The sequence below is a fragment of the Rhineura floridana genome, chromosome 2 (assembly GCF_030035675.1).
Source record: "Rhineura floridana isolate rRhiFlo1 chromosome 2, rRhiFlo1.hap2, whole genome shotgun sequence".
NCBI lineage: Eukaryota > Metazoa > Chordata > Lepidosauria > Squamata > Rhineuridae > Rhineura > Rhineura floridana.
Window position 1 is genome coordinate 194,134,817 of NC_084481.1, and position 27,701 is coordinate 194,162,517.

At 44.5% G+C, this 27,701-nt stretch overlaps 1 protein-coding gene across 2 annotated transcripts in view; it reads right to left on the minus strand.

The window, feature by feature from the left end:
- Positions 1 to 370: 370 nt before the first annotated feature.
- Positions 371 to 27,701, minus strand: part of ISM2 (isthmin 2) — a 39,772-nt gene continuing 12,441 nt past the window's right edge. Inside the window, exons 2-6 of one of the 2 annotated variants that reach the window (XM_061611848.1) lie at positions 9,264 to 9,527; positions 5,408 to 5,744; positions 4,365 to 4,505; positions 3,587 to 3,664; positions 371 to 987 (exon numbers count right to left, since the gene is read on the minus strand). In XM_061611848.1, coding sequence (XP_061467832.1) covers positions 470 to 987; positions 3,587 to 3,664; positions 4,365 to 4,505; positions 5,408 to 5,744; positions 9,264 to 9,527 — 1,338 coding nt within the window. In that variant the 3' untranslated portion in view covers positions 371 to 469. Of the gene's footprint in view, positions 988 to 3,586; positions 3,665 to 4,364; positions 4,506 to 5,383; positions 5,745 to 9,263; positions 9,528 to 27,701 lie in introns of both variants that reach the window. The other variant, XM_061611847.1, reaches the window with a different exon arrangement.

Consider the following 27,701-nt stretch of genomic DNA (forward strand, 5'->3'; position numbering starts at 1 on the left):
TGAGTATATAAAACAAGTCACAGTAGGCCTTTTAAAACGCACCCTTCCCACGTGTTGCATACACCACTTTCCACTTCCTCTGGCTCTTCCCGTACCCATAAACCCTCAGGAAAATTTGTTGGCCAACGCAAGCATTCTGGTGCGTCCCCTTCAGGCCTTTTGTGGCAATTGCTGGGTAACAAGAAAGTCAGGAAAAAAACTGGAGGCCACTATGGAGAAGACAGGGCCAAAGCCACTGTAGAATCTGTGCTAAGGCTTCCTACAGATTCCCTTGTTACCAAGGGAATGAAAACCAGCAGCAACGCTGTTGCCATTCTGAACCAGAGGCCTGTGTTGACATAAAAGCTGAGGGGGTGAAGGGGGGAGAAAGAGAGAGAGAAGGAAAGAGATCCTGGTTATGTTCTCTAGTATGTTGTGTGGGAGACCAAAAATGTCATGCTGTCCATGGCCTTGGGTCCCCCCTCGCATGTTAATACTCCCTGGCCTCCTGTAGCTGAGATTGGAATTCGTCCTCTGGAGGGTTGTCGGCACACCGCTGCCCATTATTGGGAGGCCGCACAGCATGGTATCTGCTCCAGTCCCCCTTGCAGAGGATCCAAGGCAACATATCCACCTTGTAGTGCAACTCAGGGGAGAACTCGGTGCTGATGAGGTTGGGGGCCCCAGCCCCCTTGCCTCGCGTAATCAACTTGGTGTTCTCATCGTAGCAGCAGTGCTGCGCAGCCAGGGTGGTGCTGTCCAAGGAAAGCATGGAACGCAGGCAGAAGCGGGCCGTGGGCTTGTAGATGTCCAGCCGCTCCTTGGGCCCGCTGGCATCCCGCCAACGGAAGCTCTTGCCCTGCTGTTTGTCTTGCATGTTGACAGCACTGTAAACGGCTTCCAGCGGATAGGAGCAGGGGCAGCTGGGCAGGTCCGAGAGCACTTTGCTTAGGTATTTGTTGAGAAAGTCGCTCTTGCAGTTTAGCCATTTTTCACAGCTGTCCACATCTGAGGAAAAAAAGGGAAGGGGAGGGAAATGGCAGCCATATAATGTGTTACTACTAGTTTATCTTAGCCAGTACTGTCAAGGCTCTAAGTACAATCCTCCAGGCCCCTCTATCCCCTTGGGACTCTCCCCAATTCACACTCCCTCACTGGCCCTGCTACATTCCCTCGCCTCGGGTGCTTTTGCCTGGTTGGAATGGGTCGTGGGACTGGGATAATGCCTCTTGCTGGGATAGAGAGAGGCCGAGGGGATGCAAGTGTGTAGAATCCTCTGGCGTTTGTATGGGTGGAACAGGGACACAGGAAGCTGCTTTGCCCTGAGTCAGACCACTGGTCCATCTACCCAGTACTGTCTACACTGACAGGCAGCAGCTCTCCGGGGTGTCTCTCCCAGCCCCACCTGGAGATGCTGAGGATTGGACCAGGGACTTTCTACATGCAAAGCAGGTGCTCTTACTGCTGGGCTACAGCCATGTCTCCTACTGTAGGAATTTAGCGTACTGAACAGAAGTTAAGATTTGCACGCATTACTCCTCTCACCTTTGCCCCGGCCACAGCCACTTTTGCTTCTGGCTACTCCCCCCCTGGCAAATGTTCCCTGGAAAGCAGCCTATGAGGAGATGGGGCCCTTGGGCTGTCAAAGGCTCCCCGTATCAAATGTCCTTTCTTCACAGCCCTCATACCAGAGATCTATTAAGTCAGAGGTGGGGACCTACAGTCTCTCTCCCGGCTGTCCCTTTAATCCAAAGCAGCATGGAGCTTAGAAAAGCCAGCCCAGGGAGACGTGTCCCTCCCCAGGCGGAGAGAGTGGGTGGCCCCTCTGCCTGGGTAGAAGCAGAGGAGCATTTTGAATGTGTGGATCCAACTGGGTCTGCACTTTCCAAAGGCATCCTTGGTGTGGTGTGTGATACTTAAGACAGAAAGAGTGTGGGGTGATAATTATCTTGAGAGAGGGGGAACAAAACAGGAAGAGAGGAAAAAAACCTGCCCACCACTGTCTTTGGCCCCACCTACATCTTGTATGCACCCTCACTCCAAATTTCCTCTTAGGGACTAGAGTCCTTGACAGTAACCATGTTACCTATTCCTGCCTGAAATGCTGCTGAGGACTGAGCACGTAGTAGAGCAGGAACAGACAAAAGCAAAAGCTGGAGAAGAACAAGAGGATGTATAGTCAAGGCAAGGGGAATGGAAAGAAAAGATTGTTACATGGCTTTCACTGTCAGCCTCCATTTGGTGTCCAAAAATGGGACAATAGGAATGGCTAAAATGGATGACCGTAGGAAACGACCCCCCCCCCCCACTTTGACTCTTATGTACAGTCTCATTTGTGGCCTCTCTCTTTTTGCTTGACCTACTTACTAGAAGATGTTGGGAGAATCCAGAAAACTCATTGACCTTCTCCTCAGGAAGCTAGGTTGCAATAATGGTAATGGGATAAATTGTTTAGCAAACAAAAAGGCACCAGTCCTTTGACAACCTGAAGTTTCTGCTCCTTCAACGAATTAAAATCCCATAGAATTGCAGATACAAATTAGTTAGGACAATGGCACTTATTGGATGAGTCGGACAACCTCAAGCCATAGTCATTGTTCTCGACAGGTAAATCCATTCAGGACAATCATTCCCCCAGGTCAACCTTCCAGATGAGGCATCTTTGACTGATTATTTGTCAAATCTTCCACTTACCAGAACCTTCCTAGATTTTACCCAATCCCCTTTCATTCCCTTGTTTTCATCCTTTCTCATTCGTCACTTTTTCAATTTCCCTGGACACACTTTTGGATCCCCTACAAGTCTGTTTAAGACCAGGTTTTAGCTTAGTAGTGTCTTCTTTCTTTCTCTGGCATGAACATATTAAACATCTGAAGCCTCTGTTTTTTCCTCTCCACATTGTTCTCAAGGAACATCTTTACACTCACCTCTGGACCAGACCTAAAGCTTGGCAAAAGGTCTATGCCTGACATCGTGCTCTCCTAATAAAGATCTGAAATCACTGCAGGCATAGAACTCCTGAGCTCAATGCCTGGGTCTCCAGTGCACCCCCTCCGCACATGCAGTGTCTTAGCCAACACTAGGAGAGGTAACTTTGCAACAGTTTCTATCTTCTCTGCTATTCCTCTTTTTAGTGTAGGAATTCTTACTTCTTTAAGGCTAGAAGTGTGATTGTATTAGAATATTGTTTTATGTGTTCCTAGTACTTTAAATGTGCACGTTACTAACAAAATTATCTTTATCTTTTTATAATAAACTCCTCTTCTGTACTTTTGTGTGGGCACATGTTTTCTAGTTTGGGAGGGTACAGATATACACACACCAGGTAGTGCTTGGTTTTGACTCCCGCTAAAGGCTCCGCTGGGATAGCATATTGTAGGGATCAGGACGGTGGTGGGTCCATACCAGAGTCCCCAATACATGCATCTATCCAACCGTGTGTATTAAGATTCTCAAGATTATGCTGAATCTTACAGCCAATACCAAACGATGTGTTTGTCTGTGCTTGTATGAAACTGCAGTGTGCACACATTTCTCCATCTGTAGGGGGTCAAGTAATTCCTTAGCATAGTAATTCCATTGCCCTAAATAAGAGGAATTTACTGACCTGAGTTTAAGATCTCTGTAGAATTCTCAGCTTCAAAGGGTGTCTCTTCAGTGGCAAGAGCCAACTCCTCACCTGCTCCTTCAGAAAAGCACAGAAGGAAAAGGGTCAGGGGGCACCTCCCAAGGTATAACACATTCCATTTAAAAGATGTTACAAGACTAGAGGCTGGGTCTGAATGGCAAACCATGTATTTATTTCCTGTCCTTATCTTTTAGACCACAATGTGACCCAACACACAGAGGGCCCAGAAGCTTGTTTTTGACCCACAATACTTTGAGCAGGCTTTCAGCTGATGACCTTCATAGATCAAATGTGTCAGAGAAAAGAGGTATTGAATCAATCACCTGGATGGAAAGGTCTACAGCCTTACTTAAAACAGGGGTGGGCAACCTGTGGCCCTCTGGATGTTGCTGGATTACAACTCCCACCATCCCTTACTCGGCATGCTGGCTGGGGCTGATGGGAGTTGAAGTCCAACAACATTTGGAGAGCCAACCCTGAACTTAAAGTGATCATCAGAACCATCACTCTGAGCATGTTTCCGCATGGAGAAGGACACCCACTTTCAAAAACCTCTTCATTTGTTTATGTTAGGCAAAGTCAAGAGTGTTTGCCTTTCATATGAGCAACGCCAAATAAGAGACCTAGGCTTGAGTCCAAAGTCATCCTGTTCACTCAATGACTTTCACTTGTGCAACGGACGTTCCCTCTCTTTGGATCCCCCCCCAAATCTGCTCCAGTGGGACCTCCAGAAAATATGGAAGAAGAAAAGGCATACCAGGGCAGCGGTGGAGGTCACAGGTTCTCGACTCAGTGGCAGTGCACGCATAACCACAAGATCGGGTTCTCTTCTGGTTGCCGCTGCCACAGGTGGCACTGCAGGGAGACCAAGGGCTCCACTCCTCTTCATCTCCATAGTCTGGAGAGGGCAAGGAAGAGTTCTCTGTCACACACACTCTTCTATAAAGCCCAGATAAAAACTAAGCTTGAAATCATTCTGATGTCTTTCCTCCTTTATCACCCAGCTGTCTAGATCTCTCTCCTCCTGACCTATATTACGCAGCCAAAAAGCCAGAAGAGGAGAATAGTGTAGGCCACTTCACATGCTATTTCTGCCAGTATGGCATAGACCCTCTTCCCCCTCCCGTTTTAAGTAAAAAGCTGTGATTCTCAGGATTCTCTGCTAGACCACCTAGATTTTAAGTTGCATGGCCTGGCTTTGGTCAATCAGTGCTCTAAATTCGCAAGGGTTACCCTAACTACAGGCTCAACGTCTTTTCAGTTACCACACAGGTAAAAAAGTCCATTTCATGTTGCAAACTACTGGCATATGATACAATATGAAGGGTAGCACAAAAGTGTTTTTTCCATGTACACAACACTATGTTATCTATAACAGCAAAAAAAGAGATGCTTCTCTCTCACCCACCCACCAACCTACCATAGGGAGAAAGAATCATATGAATCAGACCTTACGCACCAACTGCACAGATGGCTTCAAACTCAATATGAATTCTTGAATGTAATTACACAAGAGAAATAACAAATATGGAAGGACCCTTATTGGGGGTGAGGGGTGGTGTCCATAAAGCCGGAATTTCAAGAGGATACATCCCATATTTTCCCATACTGGATCGGCTATATTGTCTGGTTCTGGACTGCTCATCTTAACTGGAGAGGAGCAGAAACAACAGATCAGGAGACACTGAACTCAAAAGACATTCTTGGTCTCTACTAAAAGGATGTCATGTTCTCCCATGTCCCTTAATAGCTGAAGAATTAGCACTGCACACCTACCAAGCAAAGGAAAAGGAGACTGACCATAATTATATTTCTCTTTGAAAATCCAGTTCTTCTTCTGATTGGGCCATCGCTGGTCCCAGTCATCTCCCACTCCACTCAGCACTGTTTCTTCCTCATCGTACTCTGAAGTATAGTCTTCCTCTTCGTCATCGTCTTCTTCCACCCTGCTCCTCATGTCCAAGTGATCTCCTTCATCTCCTTCCTCCATGGGGTCTGTATACTCCCAGAAAAGTGGCCAGAAAAGGTCTTTATGGGATAGCCACTCAGAGGAGGTCAGAGACCAGTCATTGCTAGTCTCCTTCAGCAGGTCCATCTCCATCTCAGCCTGAGGATCATCCACCACCTCTATGGTCACCTGAAAGTCAATGCACTCAATAAGAGTGTTTTGGAGCACCAGCACTAAAGCAGAGCCTTGCACTGTGGGGGCCCTTTAAAGGCAACAATAATTCTTGCATTCATCCCTTTGCCCACCTGACCTTTCACATCTCTCTCAGTTTAGTGCTGATCAAGACACACACTCTTAGAGCTCTCCTCACCTTGCTTTCTTAATCTCCAGCCATTCTCCACAGCTCCCCATTATCAGCTCAACAGTGACAGTGCTCAGACTCTGCTTCCAAATCTGCCACTCTACTTAAGTGTGACTATTAAGCCACTAATGATATCAATGAAAGCTGTCTGTAAAAGTCAAGCAGTGCATGACACAAATATCTGTGACCATTCTACAGGCTGGGGCGGGGTGAGATTGAAGTAGTTCCCCTAGTATAAAATCAACTAACAGCTGGATCATGTGTGTGTTTACTCAGAAATAAGTCTCATTTGAGTTCTATGGAGCCTACTCCCAAGTAAGCACACTTAGGAAAGCAGCACAAGGCAAAGTTATCATTTTATGATAGGATCTCAGTGATTGTGCAAAGTATTCAAGAAGACACAGAAGTGTACAGTGGATGTGGAGGTTACAGTACAGTGGGCTGCTGCTTACGAATGTAGGAAGCTGCCTAACACTGAGTCAGAGCACTGCACCATCTAGCTCAGAACTGTCTCCACCTAATGGCAGTGGCTCTCCAGGTTTTCAGATAGATGTTCATAGTCCTAGCTGGAGATGTCAGGTATTGAACTTGGGACCTTCTGCATGCAAAGCAGATACTCTAGCACTAAGCTATGGCCCTTCTCCTAGCTTCATACCACCCAGATTCATGTGGATCTCTCTGAGTGGCAAGTCATTGCAAAAGACAACAGCAGGTGAATGACAGAAATGGGGAGGGGGATATAAAGTTACATGAGGACATTGCTGTTCAGTGTAATTCACACAACTGATAGCACACACAAGCAACCAGAGCAGTATTAAACAGAGGTGTCTTCTCTAAATGCTGGGCAGCTGGGGACTTGTAGCTGAGGACTTAGATGTTCTTTAAATTGAGAGTTTAACACTGACAATTTGAACTGAGCTAAACAGGTGAGGGCAGACAGAAAAGTGAATTGAGTGGGGTCCTTCTGCTGTGCCATCTTGACTATGAATTCCTCTTTTACATATAAGAACATCAGAAGAGCCCTGCTGGATCAGACAAAAGGCCTATTTAGTCCAGCATCCTGTCTGGCCAACCAGATATGAAGGGCTGCATTCTGGACATAATTGTACTAAGAAATCAACAAAACAAGCTTCAGCCTTCAGAGAATCAGAAACAAGGGTGATGGGGGAGGGTTATAATATAATCTGTTTCTGGATTGTAATGCTAAAAACTAAACTAACATTTTGTAAAAAAATATAGGCCAAACCAACAACCCAGTCCTTTGGCTATCCCTGTGGATATCTCCTCGAATGAGAAGTTCTATCACACAAATACCTATATTTGTATTTGCAGCTTGATTTTGCTGCAAATATGAAAACTGTGCAGGTACTGGCTTGTCCTTTCACCCTGCTTTTGTGATAGCAACCAACACAGGACCTCCTTCTAATACAGCTTTCCCTGACCTAGTGCCTCCAGAAGTTTTAGACTACAACTACCATCAGCCTCAGCCAGATTGGGGAAGGCTGTTCTATTGGAATCAAATACATTTATTCAAAGGATTAGCCAAACCAGATGTTTTTCAGAAAAACAGGCATCTTCTTAATTTCTTTTGTAAATACAGAACCTTCTGTGGGATATTTTCTGTTGCTGAACAAATAGTTCTGGATTGATCTTATCATGCTGCAGACTGACTTATATTTTGTGAGAATGCCCTAGAACAGGATGTGCTGAAGCTCATCTACTTGATTAATTATAACCTGATCACTTTTTTACCTCTACAACCTCTCTTCTTTGTTGCTCTTGTACTTGTTTCAATATATATTGAAATATATATATTGAAAAAGAGAACAACCACCAGATGATCAAATAGGAAGGCTTCTGTAAAGTAGGAAGGACGTTTCATTTTCTTTCAGACTGTTGACATACCACAAACGGCTTACATTGGTACACGTGAATGTTAGGATTGGAGTAAACAGTCTTGTCTCGATCCACATCACTTGCACATGTGTAAACTGGCAAGTTTGTTTCTTCCCTGTGGGGAAAGTAACCTTTTTCTCTGTACAATGTCCCTAGCAGCAGGACACTCTATGGTAAAAAAGATGGCTGCCCCACAGTTAAATGGGAGCAGCCATTTTTTTCTCAGTACAGTAGGGCCCCGCTTTACAGCACTTCGCTTTACGGGGCTTCGCTAATGCAGCGGTGTCATTAGATGCAATTAGACTAAAGCCCCACTCATACAGCGCTTGTTCCACTTTTATAGCGGTTTTCGGGTGTTGCACGCCATTCTATTCAATGAGTTCCGCTTTACAGAGGTTTACAGTGGGGGTCCGGAACATAACCCGCTGTATGAGTGGGGCCCTACTGTACAATGATCCAGGAAGGGGTGGCATATCATAACATACTGCTGCATCCAGGGGGGCTTTAATCAAAAGTTTTGAGCAAGCGTGGCAAGGATCAACAATTTCTAGCTGCTGCAAAGAGCTAGAAATGGTTTAAAAAGAAGAAACAAAAAAGATTCTTGGACCATCTCATAAAAAAAAAATCCCTACATTGGAAAGGTTCATAGGCAGGAAATCTAACCTGTGTGTCTACAGTATGTTCCAGTCTGAGCATGGTCCATCACATGTGGACGAGGGAGGTTCACTCCAAATTATGGAGTGAACTGAAATACTCCCCCATTCCTTGTGGGCATATAGGCTACTAACAATTTTGTGAGCTGGTTGTTTTAGTGGTCTTGTTTACCAGGCTGTGAGAGGCTACTGTCATGTCTTCTACACAGGACAGCAGCTGTCCTCATGGGTGTTTGGAAATTATTGCTCTTACAGAATGTGGGAACCTCATGGAAACTGACCATTGCGAAGGCATCATATTAATCACAGAATTATAGAGGTGGAAGGCACCTTAAAGGTCATCTAGTCCAACCATCTGCCAATGCAGGAAATCTGGGGCTACTAGATCTCTGATAGGTGGCTGCCTAGACTCTGCTTAAAAACCTCTAACAAAGAAAAGTCTACACACTTTCTGAGCACAATTCAAGTTTCTGACTTTGGCAAATAAAGCCTTCAACTACTTGGATCCTTCATGCTGAAGAGATTGCCTCCCCTTCCCCTATATCCCATTACAATAGTTAAGACTGACCTAGAATGCTCTTTGGACTTTGTATACCAAACCTATATGAAATGAGCACCTACAGAGGCATTCTTGGTGACTGTTCCCCAATGATGGAATCCTTCTTCCATTCCTGCTCCAAGAACCCAAGTCAAGACAAACTACCCTGTAGCATGGTTTAAAGTTAACCGTAAGATTTTGCCACTTTTTTTGTTTGTTCCTAGTCTGATAAGTACAGTCCTACTTGCTCGTGGGCCTACCTGTATGTTTGGATTTGGGGCACTCAAGTCCACGTTGGCTAAGCCTGGCAGGTTCTGCAAGTCCAGCACAAAGGGTGTACTGTCTTCCTGGATCATGCCACCAGGCTGGAGCGATGCCAACTGGTTCCTTGCAGCATGTTGCAATGGCCAACGGCGTTTCTGCCGGCGTGGCATGGCCCGTCCGTTTTGCCTCAGGTTCCGGACTTTGCTAGACTGTGACATCTCCTCTTCTTTGACTGAAGCAATGTCAGCTGAAGTAGCGATCTGGCAATGAGAGACAACAATGGAAGCATCAGCACCACTCTCCATTTATCTTGTGAAGACTAAAATCTAGTTGCTTTCTTTGCCCCCGCACCTCAGGCACAAAACAGAATGGGGACTAATGATGTCAGCAACTTGCCCCATCGTATTAAGAGGAAGGTGTGCCTGGGCCAGAGATACCAAATGTACCATATACAAACACACACATTCCTATATTTTGGGCTAAAAGTTTACTATCCACACCTCCTAATCACAATGCTAGTCCATCCAACCTGATTTTTCCTCACTCCTTTATGGCTCAGACCAGGTTATTTGTGGGTTTTTTCTTCCAGCATTCAGGGACTGCCCATTTCAGTTCTGTTTCTTTGCTACATGTGAATAAATTAACACTGGCCTATCAATTCCAGAATCTGTTGCTCCTAAGTATTCCTGTTATAGCAGGGGTGCGGAACCTGCAGTCTTCCAGATGCTGCTGGACTCTAACTCCCATCAGCTCCAGCCAGAATGGCCAATGGTCAGGGGATGATGGGAGTGTAAACCAACAACATCTCGAAGGCCAAAGGTTCCCCATTCCTGGTCTATAGGGACTGCAACATTGGTTGCTTCCTGCCATGCTTCTGGTGCTACAAAGCCATCAAAAAGGTGGCAGATTTTTACTGGTACCATGTCTCACTTTGCACCTTTACCTCTCTGCACAGGAGAAGCACCCAGAGAAAGAAGGCACAAAGTGAACATGCAGTGCTACTCTAAGAGACCAGAGGAGGAGAACCTCAAAAAGTATCAGTAAAAGCCAGCCTTTCCCCGCTTCTTCAATGGAAGAAATGCTGATTCTGGCACTGCATGCATGCCTTTCAAGTGATAAAACTTTCTCAGCATACAGAAACACTTGCACTGATATCACATAAAAGCTAACCTAGACAAAATGTTAGAGATCAGTGACTGGATCTCCTAACCAGAGATGGCCAATCTGTCAATTTTGCTTTCTCACTGTTCTAGTCTTAAGTTCAGTTCTCTACATTTCCACTACAGGTTGCAATTTTTTAAAAAAAGGCCTTGTGAAAATTCATCACCATTTCAGTGCAAATTTCTTCTAATACAAACATGTTTGTATGCAATTCTGCCTAATATAAACATTTTGCAAAGAAATTTCCTAAAGTAATGCATTTTTGCTACATTTCACTAACATATGCTTTCTGTGTGCACACTTTGCCCCCTTATATGCATTATTTGGCTGGTAAAACCGCACTACAAAATTTTAGGCTTGCCTTTAAACAATCAAATTTCTCCCCATTTGATTCAGTTTAAAGATGAGCCTACCTAAAACTTCTATAGTGAGGATGGTAGGATTAACACTTTCCCTTTGTGCCATTTTCTTTGATATAAATCTCTCCCCCCCAACCCCCAATGCCTTGCTAGGGAAAAAGTTCAGTTACATGTAAGCTTTCCTACAGAGGAAACAGCACCTGGGGGGAGTATTTGCATCAGGAAAATGCTGATGCACATGCTCAGTCTCACCCAGCATATCTAGGCAGAGTTGGAAAGATTCCTGTCTGGAACCTTAGAGAGCTGCAGCCCATCAGTGTAACAGTACTGAGTTAGATTAACAAATGATCTGAGTTAGCATAAGGTAGTTTCCTGTGTTTCTATATCCTGTCTAACTTGACTACAATGCCTGATCATTTCAGAGGACATGCCCACCCCTGGAGTTTCAGAAGTAGATGCATAAGAGATGCAGGCTTCACTGCTTAGTTCTCAGGCCCAGCTCAAAAGAACAAAACTTAGGTATATGTAACTGCGTTTGCTTGCATACATCCTTTCATACTTTTGCTTTCCTTTTCTTACTGTCTAAAATTTAGTCCCTGTCAAGGGCTGTCTTCTGCTTAGCTCTTTGTGACATTTGTATCTCTCCTTCCCATCCAAAAGGATCAGCAGGATGGCTTATTAACAATCTGAAAACAAAATGCATTACAATTGCTGCAAGAGCTTAATAAAAGACACCAGGACAAAAACAATAACTAGTTGTCCACTGTCTGACATGTCCTCTGAAATAACAGGGCCTTAACTTGCCATTTGAACCCCTCAAGAAAGAATTACATCATCAAGGCACCACCACTGAAGAGGTGCTGTCCTGTGTAGCCACATATTCCACATCAGTGAGGGAAAATGAAGCAGGGCTTAGAGTAAAGATGATCTAAGCGAGCAGATAGGTTCAGAAGTTACTTCATAAAGCATGATTTACTGTAATTATAAATAATGCTCCTATAGAAAAATAACTATCCCACTTCTGTTTGACTGCCAGGTTTCACCTTGTTGATTTTAGCATCTCTCGTTAAAATGGTACAATGTGGCTATCAGTTTCAGTGTGGCAAAGAAATCAAGGTCATTTAAATTTCTCCACCACACTGCTTGCACAAAGTCATCCATTCTTTTTCACATATTCTGAACTACCACCTTCTATAAAGAAGAAATTGCCAGATTGGTGCATTCCCCTCACCCGCCAATCCTGACCTCTTTTAACAAAAAACTTAACATGGGAATTGGCAAAAGCCTAGCAAAAGAGTTGTCCCCCTAGAAAAACATTTTCCTGTGCCCTCGCATTTAAAACTCTTCACCAAGAAATTCCCAAAGGTTCCCCAGGGGGCTGGTTCCACAGGCCTACTGCATCTTGCCACTAGAAGCTATGGCCGAGTCTCCAGGTTTGTTTCCTGTGTGCTACTTTCTTTCGCTGCTGGACCCCAAAATGTAGCTGCCAGATTAGGGAAAACAGGGATGCTCACCTCCCCATATTTGATACTGAGGGGCACTATTATCTGCAATTAAGGCTTGATGGCATGGGAAGGACTCTTCGTCCTCCATCTCACTTTCATCCTGATCGCTGGAGCACTTCAAAGGGAGCTGGAGCTGGTCCAGACTCACATGAGTGCACACACAAGGCATCATCAGCGGATTTGCAAGGGCTGCACATCAAAGAACTGAAGCCCGTCTTCCCCTCCCACAGTGAAAGGAAGAGAAAGCAGCAGGGAGATTGCTGCTCCCTTTGCTATTTTATTAAGGAGCGGGGGTAGTTGTGGCACAAGAGCTGGAATAACATTCCCCTTCAAGCAGACAGAAGCCTTCATATACAAGACTGAGGGAAGTTTGGCCATTCTAGACTTCTGAGATCCTCTTGGATCGTTCCCCCAGGGCAACAAGGTTTGAGGAGAGCTGCAAGATTGGCCAATGAGATCTTCCAGTGGTGACTAAGCTAGCCAACATTTTGCTGCCTGAGATGAAGGACAAGATGCCCCCCCCCAATCTCGATGTACAGAATCTGACTGGAATCTCTGTCACTGCCAGAACCGTAAAAGCCCTTGTGCCAGCATTTATTTATTGAATTTATATCCCACCCTTCTTCCCAAAGGAGCCCAGTGCAGCAAATAAAAAGCGATAAAACAATAAAAACATATTTGAAAAACCCGTTCAGATACAGATGCAGACTGGGAAAGTTCTCAGGTTAAAAGACTTATTGGCAGAGGAAGGTCTTCAGTATGTTACATCAACAGGCTTCAATTAAGCTGAATAGCTGTGCAGCTGCCAAAAGAAAGCCGCATCACAGATGGCATTAAAATGCATATAAAACCAAAGAAGAATGCAGGTTTGCAAACGGATCTGCATGTGACTGTCTTTCAAAAAATGTCTCCAATGCAAATTATTTGTGTGACACACCATTAGCCTGAAACACACACACACACACACACACACTTTGAAAACAACACCCTTGTCTGATCATGTAAAAGCAATTCTTACTCTTTATATGGAAATCAATGGATGGCTATTGCATACGTGGTAAGAGGAACCATCACTTTTATGAATTTTAGCAGCACTATCTTTTCCATGAAAGCAGAACATCCATTCTTGTGACGTTCCCTCATCCCTTAGCTGCCCAGAGGACCCCTGCTCCCTGAAAAGACCCCATACCATTGCATTTCCTGCCCCTCAGACCTGAAACTGTCCCTCGGAATGCCTCTGTGCAACCACCTTCCTTATTCCCTTTAAATCCCTCCTCAAAACTCACCTTTTTCAGGAAGCCGCTGGCACACTCCCCTAGTCCTCCCCCCCAACATCCTATTATAACTAAGCCAAAGCATACGCAATTGAAATAACTGCATATTCCTGCCCTGTTTAGGTCTACAGTGTAAGTGTCAGGTCCCAGCCAGGGGAGTCCTCATCAGAGAAGTCCTCATTTGAGGAAGACCAGGAGGCTCTGGTCTTGGGCCCAGATCTGGCTCAGGCTCCATCTGAGGGTGAGGGCCAGGGTTCTATGACAAAGTCCAGGATGGGCCACCTGCACCCGGGGCAAGTTTGGCTTCTGACATCAAGGTTGAACAGCCCCCGAGCCCAAGGAAGAAGTGTTGCCTCTGACGCCTGATGGAGACCCAGCCCATCCAGAGGAGTGCCCAAGTACAGGCCTGGACTCCTCAGGAGCAAAGGTTTGGCTGCAGATGATCAGTGGGAGTCTGCTGAAGTTTGGGGTGTGGTCCAGCAGCTCCAGCATAGAACTCCCAGTGTTAGGCTGGAAGGGCTGCAGGAACGTCTATACACCAGCTCTGTACCTGACCCATCTAAAGATTGCTGGTGGACTCTGGACCTGTCTCTTGCCCCTTACCTGTGTTGCTTACAGACTGCTTGGCTTCTGACCCCAATTCTTGCCTGACCCCCTTGGTTTTGAGGTAGACCCTGGACTCTGACTTTCGACTTATCCTAGATACTGCCCTTGTGCTGCCCTCATCTGTGTTTCTGCTTTGTTTCTCCTTAAGGAGGCTGGTGACAACAGGAGAGTAAGGGCCCTGAAACAGAGACCTGTTAAACCAATCTTTTGTTAAGTACCAGGTACATAAGCTCTAACTGGCTATTCATTTTGTACATACCATTTTCATCGTGCAAGGAAGAGCTTCCAAGCTCTGCCCCTTCCAACGCGTCACATTCTGTTTCCCCTCCCTCACCCCCAAAATACCCTCCATGGATTGCAATTTTGTTTTGGGCCCACCTGTTCGTGGCAGGCAGTTCCCAGAACGCTGCCCAAGAGAGAACATGGCCCTTGGGCTAAAAATAAAGAAGTCCTCACTCCTGGCATGCACAATGTTGCAAGGAAGGGGAGAGGATGAAGGAGTTCTAGCCATCATGGCTATGCTCTACCCTCCATGATGAGAGGCAGCTTGCTTCGGAATACCAGTTGCTGAAAACCGTAGGAGGGGAGAGTGCTCTTGCACTCAGATCCTGCTTGCAGGCTTCCCATAGGCATCTGGTTGGCCACTGTGAGGATGCTGGACTAGTTGGGCCACTGGCCTGATCCAGCAGGACTCTTCTTATGTTCCTAGTTGTACCTATCAACTGCAAATTATCTTTATTATGCAGCTTTGAAATAAAGAAAATGACTCGCTACCATGTAGCTAGCTAGTTGTTCAGCTTAGGATATCTAGTCACCCTGCTGCATTGGATCACTCAATGGAGTAGCAGAAGAAATAGTAACTGGCCATAACAGAGGCCACAGCACAGCACATAAAATCAGAAGTCTTTCCAGCCCTACATCTGAAGCAGGTCTTCAGTGAGTCACCACTAAGTTGGCACCATGCCCTTTTCACTTTTAACTGGATTAATACGGTTCTGACCAACCACCGAGAACAGACCTTTCGGTGACTAGCCATCAAAAGACTTCAAGATTACTTTTAATTGTTTTGATCCGGAGTCTGCTCCATACCCACCAATGACCTCAGGAACAGAAATGCTCCTCCTGTGCACTGCGTTCATGCTCTTCATCCTACATTTTCCTATCTGCATAATCAGACTAAAATGTGGTTTTCTTTTTTAAAAATGTGGTAAAGGTTTGATTCCACTAGCTACTTTAGAGAAAGAGCTTGCGGCCTCAAAAACTGCAGCGGGAAAATAAACTGGAAGCCAATGAGAGAGCAGCTGTAAAACAGAAGGCGTAATGTGCCCACGGGGAGCCAAACATGTGGAGTACAAAAGCAAGCCTCTTGCACGGCAGAAATCAAGAAGAAGCTTGACTAACTTATTAAAACAATTTGAGCCATTTAATTCAATAAATGAGCTTATAAACTTCTATATCAAAAATACTTTAAAGTCCACAATAAGAAACCTTTAGAAACATAAAGCATACTTTTTTCTGACAGTTTATTTAAGGTATTTTATTTATTCATTTTATTAAATTTCTATCCCACCCTTCCTTCCAGAAGGTGCCCAGGGTGGCAAACAAAACACTAAAAATAATCTAAAACATCTTAGAAACAGACTTCAAAATATATTAAAACAAAACAACTTTTAAAAAATCTTAAAAAGCAATTCTAGCACAGACATAGACTGGGATAAAGTCTCTTAAAAGGATTGTTGAAAGAGCAAGGTCTTCAGTAGGCGCTGAAGAGATAACAGAGATTACGCCTGTCTAATATTTAAGGATAGGGAGTTACACAGGGTAGGTGCCACAATGATAAAGGTATGCTTCCTACATTGTGCAGAACTGTCCTCTGGATAAGATGGTATCTGTAGGAGGACCTCACCTGCAAAATGCTGTGATTGACTGAATATATAAGGGGTAAGACGATCTTTCAGATATTCTGATCCCAAGCTGTGTTGGGCTTTGTACACCAAAACCAGAACCTTGAACTTGGAATGGGCAGCCAGTGCAATTTTTTCAGCAAAGCGGTGACATGTTGACGATACCCTGCCTCTGTGAGCAGTCATGCCACTGCATTTTACACGCGCTGCAGCTTCCAGACCAACCTCAAGGGAAGCCCCACATAGAGTGCATTACATTAATCCAGCCTGGAGGTCACCAGTGGATGGACAACAGTGGTCAGGCTATCCCAGTCTAGAAATGGCTGCAGCTGGTAAAAGGCACTCCTAGCCACTAAGGTCACCTGGGCCTCTAGCAACAATGATGGATCCAGGAGCACCCCCAGACTATGAACCTGTTCTTTCAGAGGGAGTACCACCCCATCCAAAGTAGGCAACTTGGGAACCACCAACCCACAGCGCCTCCATCTTGCTAGGATTCAGACCCAGTTTATTGGTCTTCATCCAGCCCACCATCGAGTCCAGGCACCAGTCCAGGGCCTGCACGTCCTCTTCCAATTCAGATGTTACAGAGAAACAGAGCTGGGTATAATCAGCGTGCTGCTGACATCTTCCTCCATATCTCCTTATGATCACTTCCAAAGGCGCCATATAGATGTTAAACAGCATGGGGAACAATTTGGTACCCTGCAGCACTCATAGCACAACTACCAGGGGGCCAACAGACAATCACCCAATGCTATTCCCCCAAAATGACCAGGAACCGCTGTAAACCAGTGTCATCTCACCAAGTCGGCTCAGAAGGATACCATAGTCAGTGGTATCAAAAGCCACTGAAAGATCAAGTAAGAATAACAGGGTTGCACTCCCCCTGTCATCCATCAGGGTGACCAAGGCCGATTCAGTCTCATAACCAGGCCTGAACCCAGATTGCAATGAGTCAAGATAATCAATTTCACCCATGAGTACTTGCAATTGCTGCACAAAAGGGGTATTTGTGACTGGGCAGTAGTTGTCACAAACCAATGGATCCAGGATGGGCTTTTTCAGGAGCAGTCAGGTCACCACCTCTTTCAGGACACCTGGGACCACTTCCTCCCACAAAGATGTGTTGACCACACCTTGGATCCACTCGGCCATACCCCTTTGGTAAACTTTAATAAGCCAAGATGGATAAGGATTGAGAGGACACGTTGCCGGTCGCATTGTCAAAAGCATCTTGTCCATGTCATCAGGCCGCATCAACTGAAACCATTTTCAAGAAATTGCAGCAGACGATGCTCTGAACACCTCACTGGGGACTACAGTAGATGTGGATGGGGCATCAAGGCTGCTACGGAGATGAGCAACTTTACCCTCAAAGTTTCTTGCAAATAATTCACAGTGGGCCTCCAAAGAGTCTAAAACTGCATTTCCTAGAGTTGATGTCAACAGACCCGACAATACAGAAAAGCAATCCTAATATAAAACAGTAGTACTCAACACATAAAGACAGCATGGTATAGTGGACAGAGTGCCAGACTAGGACTGGGGAGGCCCAGGTTTAAAGCGTAAGAACATAAGGGGAGCCCTGCTGGACCAAGTCAAAGACTAGATGGCTATTGGAAGCCCAGAAGCAGGACATGCGTGCAACAGCACTCCCCCTACTTTCGATTCCCTGGTATCACTAGTATTCAGAAGCTTACTGCCTCTAACAATGAAATTAGAACATAGCCAGAGTGTCTAGTAGCCTTATCCTCCATGAATTTGGCAATTATCTACTTACATATATGACAGCACTATGGTCATTGTTCCAGTCAATTTAACAACATCTGCATCTCTCATTAAGTCCTGGCTACCAACTAAGACTAATATCACCTCCCCTCTATTCAGTTCCCTGACCAACTGTTCTAGGGCACAGTCATTTAAGGTACCTACACATTTTATCTCTTTGTCATGACCAGAACATGCATTTACCAAGTTTCTCTGAGGGTACTTAAGTCACTGAATACGAAAGTATTTTCTCCTTTGGATGCTTCCTTGATTATCCATCTCAAAATCAGGGGGGCAATAGCACCTCCTCAGTGCTAACTTTCGGTGCCTGGTATTGCCACCCACAGTGATTCTATAGAGGAAAATGCCCCTTGGTGAATTTCTAGTTTAATTCTATATCCTCTTTGGTATACCGTGTGACACCACCCTCAATATGCCCTTCCCTGTCCTTCCTATAGACATTTATACAGAGATAACCATGTCCCACTGGTTCTCTGCATTCTACCTAGTTTCCCTTAATGCCTTCCCCCTGAAACACTCCTTTAAAACCAAACCTCTGGTTCACCCATCTTGACTTGGTAGTTTCTAGCATTGGTGGCACTCCAGCACACTTCTATATGACTTGTCAGTATACAAAAATATAAATTCTTCTTGTTATGCCATTATTTTTGTTGTATACCTTCTCTATTTATTATTATTATATTAAATTTATTAGTCGCTCATCTGGCTGGCTGTCCAGCCACTCTGGGCGACGTACAAAATAAAAACATACAAATACATTAAAACATTAAAAATCTCAACAATAATAATAAAACCTAACCCACCCCAAAGGCCTGCCTGAAGAGCCAGGTCTTCAAGGCCTGGCGGAAGCTCATCATAGAGGGGGCATGGCGGAGATCATTTGGGAGGGAATTCCACAAAGTGGGGGCCACAATTGAAAAAGCCCTCTCCCTAGTTCTCACCAGTCTAGCTGTTTTAACTGGTGGGATAGAGGGAAAGCCTTTTGAGGCTGATCTTGTTGAGCGGCATTGTGACGTCCTTCCCTGGCTCTCCCTGTCAGGTTCCTACCTGCTTGTGGCTACTACCTTTCACTAGGCACCACCAGGGACTCCACCAGTCCGGACTGTCCTTTTTTATGGTTTCTCTCTCCGCTCTAGCACAGATCTCACTAGATCCCTCTGCTAGGCAGCACCACCAGTCACGTCCTATAACCAATGTTCCCAGAGACTTTGCCTGAGCCTCTCTCTATCTGGTTACTTTTGTGACTCCGTGCTTATGCTGTTCCCAACCCCTTTGTATCTATATAGATAACTCATATAACTCTGGGTTGCGCTGGATACTTGTAATGTTATTATTCCTCCCTTCACCGCTGCCACCATTCGTTACTGTTTCCCTTCAGCCTTGGTAATTACCTTGCCCTCCCTTCTGGTCTGTGAAAACCCCAGCCAAGGATCAGGCCTTCGGTAAACCAAAATAGTATTTATTAAATATCAGAAATAACAAGATTACTTTTATAATGGTACATAAGCATATGGTTTCATCTATTCCTGTGATACTTGTCTTATTATTAACTAGAACTCCAATTCCCTCTTTCTCCACACTCTCCTAACATCCACCACCAAACACCTTCTTCCTCTCACATCCACCAACTAACACCCACCCAGATTCAACTGTCATTCTTCCATTTGTACACCGCCCAGAGATCCTTCGGGCTTAGGGCGGTATATAAATTAAATTAAAAAATTAAATAAATAAAAAGTTATACTCCCAGCCATTCAAATGCTCAGCCAATCATCCAGCATTCTACTGCTCATGTACTCCCCCCTCCTCTTTCACTCCACTTACCATATGTCTTCTATATAAACAGCACTTACCATATTTACATTAATACAGGAACATCACAGGCATCCCTGATGATGTTGGAGGCACTCCTTCAGATAGATTGGGCCGAAACCTTATAGGGTTTTAAAGGTCAGAACAACACCTTGAATTGGGCCCGGAAAACAAATGGTAACCAGTGCAACTCCTTCAGCACTGGAGTGATGTGATCACGCCGGCGGCTGCCTTTAATCAGGTGAGCCGCCGCATTATGTACCAGTTGCAGCTTCCAGACTGTTTTCAAGGGTAACCCCACATAGAGCACATTACAGTAGTCTAGGCGAGAGGAGAGCAGGGCATGTAACCTGTTGCTCTCCAAATGTTAGCATCTTTGAGTGCTGGGCCACCTCCAACCTGGCAGCCATTAACAAGCAGTGGATGATCTCTTTACGCAACAAACGTTCTTGCACATAGTCCAGTACTGAAAGCACTGCCAGTGCTGGATCAGGTATGAAGATGGTGGCAATTATACCAGAGATTATCCCTAAAACTCCCCCCCCAACCTTTGACACTTGGGCATTCCCACCACAGGTGGAGGAGCATCTCCCTGTATTACAGCTCCTCCAGCATAATGGGGGGGGTAGTGTACCATTTATTTTATGTATTTATTTATATTTATTTTACAGATTCATAGACTGCTTCATAGCTAAAGTGGTGTACTATACAATAAAATGAGGTAAAAGAAAAACATACAGATTCTGAAAACAATAAAAACTTTGCTCCAGCCGTACAATTAATATTTCATAAACTAGTAAGGGCACACTTCAATGAAAGCCTTCTTAAAACAAAAAATGTTTTCAGCAGGACATTGGGGCCTGTCTAAATTTCCGCTGGTAACTGATGACGTGTCACCCATGTACCACTTGGCACACTGCCTCTTTGAGCTTCACTGATATACTTCTGTAAGACAGCACTGCCCCCCCTGCACACACCTAGCAGCCTAACTTTCATCACTAATTGTTATTCTTATATTGCCTTCCCAGGTGGTTTACTTTCCCTCCAAACTACCATATAAAATACCTTCTAATGAGGTATCAAAGATGGAAAGCAAACCCATCTGAGATCCCCCATGACACATAAATATTCAAACCATGTCAGAGAGGGGACAACTCTCCCTTGCAAATTACTGCCCTGGCAAAGGGGCAAATCTGCAGCTTGGCCTTCTGGCCTTCTTCAAACAAGGCAGCAATGCTCTCCAACCTTATGGGATATCGATTTTCCACCAGGTCCCTCACCCTGTACTGTCCCTTCTTCCCCTTTATGCTGCACAGATTTATTTGGACAACAGAATTGTGGGTGGTCCAGAAAAGGAAGCAGTGGGGATGGAAAGGCTGCTAGCCACTTTGCCCAATGTCTTCACACCCTGCAACAGTGCCTCAAAAATTGGGTTGTCACTTCGCCACAGCACAGCTAATAAGAGGAAGAAAGGGTGTCCCCCTTAGAGACAGAACCTGCCTACCCAGTACCTACCTACTACTTCCTAGTATTTCCATTGATACACATAAACTGTTGGAATCGATAGCTTATCATCTTCAGAAGCTTTCAATGTTGGGCTGATTCAAATTACAACTTGAGGTTTGGGGTTTCAAAACCTCTCGTTTCCTTGATATGAAGCAGAACTGTGTCTTACTCTTTCCCCCCCAATGGGCAAACCACTGTCTTCCTTTACCTGGAATCATTACTGGGAGGATCTGGAATAGGAACAAAAACATCGGTAAAATCACCATCTTCAAGGGCCTAAAGCTCTTGGCCACCTCCTTCAGAGGGAAGCCAAGTTCCTCTGCCTGAGTTATCTGAAATTGTTAGCAAGCGTTAACTCCAGCTATCAGAAGCCGCTGGGCTGGATACATGGTCCTGACAGCTCTTTCAACTTGTTCTGCACTTTCCTTGGAGTGTTGAGACATTGGCTCACGCTACAGTTCTCTGCTCTGGAGTCTACATGGAAGCATCCTTTCTCATACATAGTGCAATGTCCTCTCAATATCATCAGAATTGGCACAATAAGGGTTTTTTTTCTCTTTGAAGGCGGTGAGGCAAGTCAAGACCAGCTGCACATCACAAGTTCCTCTCGTGTTCTCCCAACCCCCGCTGCAAATCCACTTGGATATTTGCTTCACTACAGAAATTGAGACATACATTATCCATTTATCATTTTTCAACACAAACACAAGAATCTGATGAGCGTTCTAAAATGCACATTAATGTCCCAAGCAACGAGTTGACATAGCAGACCTTAGAGTATGTAAATATGCACTTACCTGCAGAAGCCATGGAGTTTTCTGCTTTGTTGCTGCAGGATGAGCTCTGTTTCTCCCCCCCCCCAACATATCCCTCAACTACACACGTACCAGACTCCAGATTCAGGGTGCCTAAGCTGCCCCTCCACCAAATCCCACCCCACCCCCTGCCAGAAAATATTGCTGCCTACATGCTGCTCCCCCAGGTCAGGACTCCATGCTTCCCATGTAAACTGCACCCCTCCAGTCCCAAAGAGCTGTTGGGCTGGCTGGCTGCAGGGTACATGATTGTGATGGGACTGTGGGGAGGCTTTAGCATGAGTATGCGTGAGTGAAAACGTGTGCAGACGCTCTCATCTGACGCCAGCTCAGGCACCACCCACTGCTCACCACTGCCACTTGTGACTCTCAGGGGCAAAAAAAGTAGCACAGCTCACTCCTGGTTTGGGGCTTTTTAGCTTAGACAGGGGACATAATAGAGCAGGGTAGCCAATGTTGTTCGACTATTTAACTCCCATCATCCTTGATCACTGGCTACATTGGCTGGGGCTGATGGGAGTTGTAGTCCAACAACACTTGGAGAGCACTACATTGCCCATCCCTGCGATAAAGGTCTATAAATTTATGAACAGTATGTATGGTACATCACGAACCACTTGAAAATCGCTGATTGTCTTGGCAGACCACTTAATTATTTTTCTGCCTGTTGTAGTAATTGTAATGCTAGATATTGTATCATTTTTCATTGTATTTTTATTGCTTCTTTTATTTCTTACACACACACACACACACACACACACACACACATATAAGAGAAAAATCAACTCATTTGAAATGTGGTGTTGGAGAAGAGCTTTGCGGATACCATGGACTGCGAAAAAGACAAATAATTGGGTGTTGGAACAAATTAAACCAGAACTGTCACTAGAAGCTAAAATGATGAAGATGAAGTTATCATACTTTGGACACATCATGAGAAGACATGATTCATTAGAAAAAGACAATAATGCTGGGAAAAACAGAAGGGAGTAGAAAAAGAGGAAGGCCAAACAAGAGATGGATTGATTCCATAAAGGAAGCCACAGACCTGAACTTACAAGATCTGAACAGGGTGGTTCATGACAGATGCTCTTGAAGGTCACTGATTCATAGAGTCGCCATAAGTCGCAGTCGACTTGGAGGCACATAACAACAACAACACAATTTGAATTCCACAAGATTCAAGAAATGAAAGAAGCAATAAAATGCAATTTAAAATCATTGTGAATATTTAATGTGGACATGTCATGGATCACGTGAATGAAGCTTGCAGACAGCTGGTAGTCCACAGACCACATTCTGGGAACCCCTGCCATAAATAAAGATTTTTCTTCATCTCTCATAGTACTGTAAACGCAGGACCACTCAATGAAATTAATTGGCAGTAGGCTCAGGACAGGCAGAAGGGAACAGTAGTTCATACAGGAGACACTTAACTTATGGAATTCTCTGCCAAAGAGTGTCATGGTAGGCCACTAACTTTTAGTGGCTTTTAAAGGGATAGGTCTCTATCAACAGCTATCAGCCCAAGTAGCTAAATGGAACCTCCATGTCCAGAGGCAGTAAACTACTGAATGCCAGATGTCAAAGACAAAAAGCAGAGGAAGGTTGGTGCTTTCTGAAGGCATCTGGCAGGGCTCTAGTGGAAACTGAACGCTAGACTGGATGGATGGGCCTTGATCTCTTCCAGCAGGACTCCTTGTATGAGACACACTTAGCTACAACAAAAGCTAAAAACACAAATGAATGTAAGATTGTTGAAAGTCTTAAACTTTCAGGATCAGCAGAGTCACAACCTGCAGCCCGTCTGCATGGGCACATAATACAAATGCTTGGCTGTTTAAACACACACACACACAGCATTGTCCAAAGCAAGCTGTCTCCTAGAACAACTAGGCCATTTTGTGTTCATACCAATAAATGTGTTATCTCATATTACTAGTTAAATCCATTCCTCAGTAACTTCACTTTTATGAGGGTACTACACTCTCATCAACAGATGAGACCGGACGCTTTTCTGAATTCTCCTGAGATCTTACTGTCCTCTTGCTGCTACAGCAAAAAATGCATTTAGAAAGCCAGATGACAGGGTATCAACAGCATTCACCCAGCCTTACTTCAAGTAGAAAGACAGGTCCAAAGCCTGGCAATCTCTAGAATAAAGACAAGTGTGTGTGCTCGGTTGAGCTGTAATAAACACAAAAGCTCTTAATGTGTTGGACTATATTGGTTCTTCCAGCTATAAAGCCCAGATGCTTTGGAAACTATTAATTTGTTCTGACTAATGATATACTTTTATGGCTTGCAGAATGTAACCCCCCCTCCCCAGTTCCAGGAGCTGCCCTCTTAGTACCCAACCTAACACCACAAGCTAAAGACGCATGCATTGTTAAGTCCACGTAAAGTAGCACAGGCCATTAAAACAAGTGCAGAGGCTCATGATCTGGGCTACGAGGCCAGTCCCTCAATTTTAAAAGAACAGTTGGGAAGAGGAGGTCATAAACACTTCCTCTCTCCCAGTCCCTACCATCTAACCCAGGGAAGGCTAACCCATAGTCTCTGGGTCGGATTCGGCCTACCAAGCTGCAGGAAGTAGCCTGCCTGCAGTTCCTGAGAAATAAAGCTCTCTACTTCATCTTTAGAGAGTGATCTCTAAAGAACAGTGTGTTCTATCTCTCGATCACTGTGCTGAGACTGGGAGATAAAATCCCACTGCCTGCTCTTTTGAGACCCTCTCTAAAGAGCAGGAAGAATTATCTTTTCACTCTAATCTATGGTCTGAAGGCACGTAAGGCCAGCTCCCTCAGCAGGGTCAGGTCTGGTCAGTGCCTGGATGGGAGACCGACTGGAAACCATATGTAAGCCGCCTTGGGTTTCTATCATGAAAAGAAAGGAGGGGTATAAATTAATTAAATAAATAGATCTTAACGCCAAACACCACAGCACTGACACTGGAGATAAAACCTTCACCCTGCTCTTTAAGAGAAAAGGACAGCATTTCCCCACCCCTCACTCTAGCACCAAGTACTCTGTGCTGAAAATCAGAGATAAAAGATCCTGCTGTCCGCTCTTCAGAGATTCTGACTCCACATTTAACTCCACCTACATCTCTCAATGCTACAAAAGTCCCCACCCCTGCAAAACATTGCTTCCCCAAATTTTCCAAGAGTTTCCCCACTCTTCCCCCTTGCTTGGAAACGCAAGCAAACTGCAAATTCCACACTCTTGGACATTGGGAGTGCTTCCCAATGCTTTTGTGCAAACTAAAATATCAATTAAAAACATACACACTCGACTAATATGGCACTGCCAAAGTGTAGAAGAGTGGCTTAAGGTTCAACCTCCTGAAACAAACTCTATTAAAACTACACTTTCTTACAAAGGTGGAAGAGTAGTTCCAAGGTGATCTGTTCCTGCAGAAATAGACATCACATATGACACCTTCTCATGACTCACCCTGGGCACTGCACCAGTCGACTCAATAGATAACAGACATAACATTAATACCCTGAATGCCTGAAAAGCACAACCAAAAAAAGAGAAGGAATAATAATAAAAAGAAACCAAGGGGGTGGTGCCCTTGCTTTTGTACTAACCCCAGAGGGCCTCTCCTGTTTGGTGCTGCCCTGCTGGGTTAACCCGCTAGTGGTGGCCTGCCACACTGTGGCAGCTGGCAAATTATACCTCCATGGCTTAGGTGCTAAGATGTCTGTAATGTCTTCTTGTTTCAGATCCTGCAACTTGCACTCCTGTTAAAAAAAACAACTAGTGGATTGGTAAAAACTCCTGGATGCAAGAGACCGAGTAGAACAGGCAAAAGCACATGGTTCAGAGAGGTAGTACAGGATTGTTTGGGCATGCCTAATGTAGAGGCACATTATGTGGCCTTCCAATTAAGGCAATTGATACTCTGATTAAAAAAGATGATAGTAAGCCCTGGGCAATGGTGGAATGAGAGACATGGTTCTAGGGGCTTACCTTTTCATCCAGATACGCTTAGGAAGGGAACTGAAATAGCTAATTCATTTCTAAGAGTCAACTTGCAAGTTGGGAAGCCGTTAAATATCAAAATCATAATCAAATTTATCGAGTAAGTCTTCAGACCATATCAAACACAATAAAACAAATACATATAAAAAGCAAATGGCAAATACATGGATCTTAAAAGACATAACTAAAATCAAAAATTAAAATGTTAAAAATATATTTTAGTAAAACGAGCTTTTTGAGCCCATTAAGACCCTGCATGGCTCAAAAAAATGACTGGAGTAAGATAATGGACCCACTTATAACCCCCCACTGATGGAGCATCCACTCTTCTACCCTGAGGAGAAGCGCCTACAGTTCAGGGAATGGGAAGGAACAGGACTCTTAAGACTAAGATTTTTTTCCCCTCACAATGTCAGCACCTTGCAGGAGAACCCTAAAGGAAAAGCTAAATCAGGTGAGGAACAGGGTCCAGTATTAAAAAAATATGGGGAAAAGACTTGAGTAAAAAAAAAAATCAGCTGAAAAGTGTTCATTGATTTGGAGTAAAAAGCCAGTGTGCTCTGTGTCAAATAAGAGGGAATTCCATTAAGTTGATCCATAAGCAGTATCTTATTCCCTTGCAGCTACCTCATATGACAGGCTCTGCATTTCCCAGTTGTGGAACACCTGGTACCTATTTTCATCTTTGATGGACTTGCCCTGTAGTCCAATACATTTGGTAGCAGGTGCATGAGCAAATACCAGCAATTACAGGTGAGAAAATATCTGACCCGCAGCTAGCAACTGCTTCATCTGTTTGAAGGTTCTAATTCCTGCTTTTAAAGGAGTTAATAATTTATAGCCCAGTACTCGAAGGAGGCAGATGCACCGTCAACCAATTTGTAGCTTCAGAAGGTAAGGCGGGTGGCAGTGGTTGAGAAGCTTATCTGTTCTGTACTGCAGCTAGAGGAACTGGAAATACAAACAACTTTCATACCACCTGGTATAAATATGTTTAATACATAAATGAGCCAGAAATAAAACATGCATCACTATAGACACATGGAAAACTCTGGACTGATTTAATTATATAAGAAGGAAAGGAAAGGTGGTAGAGAGCCCTGAAAGTTTTAATGTTGGGTAATCTATAGCACTGTTGCCACCTAGTACTTTAACAATAATTGGGTGATCCTTCTTGCATTATACCACAATAGTTTTTAATAATAGTGCTGATTTTGTTCATCCACAGTTCCAGTTATGTTTGCTGCAAATGACAATGAATATGATTTCATTGTTGAAGTCTATATTATACTGTGAAGTACATTAGAGGGTTATTTTCTGAGATTTCACACACACACACACACGGTCCTGAAATATGAGCTGAAATTGGAGGCTGGGCCTGGCAACCAAGAGGTCTTCTGTATCTTTAAAAGTTGTGCAGGGGGAAGGGAGAATTCCACCTTGTGGTTTTTCCCATTACAGTGTTGCAAGAACACCTGCACTTGACTGACTTTCTTTTCTCCTAAAGATACAGGATCAGTCTCAGGCCCTGAGCCTAGCAACCCTAGCTGAAATCCTCTGAACCATGATAGGAACCCACAAAGCTGCCATATACCAAGTCAGGCTATTAGCTCAGTATTTCTATACTGAGATTGGCAGCAGCTCTCCAGGGTTTCAGACAAAAGTGCTTCCCAGCCCTACAGGGAAATGCCAGGGATTGACCCTAAGATCT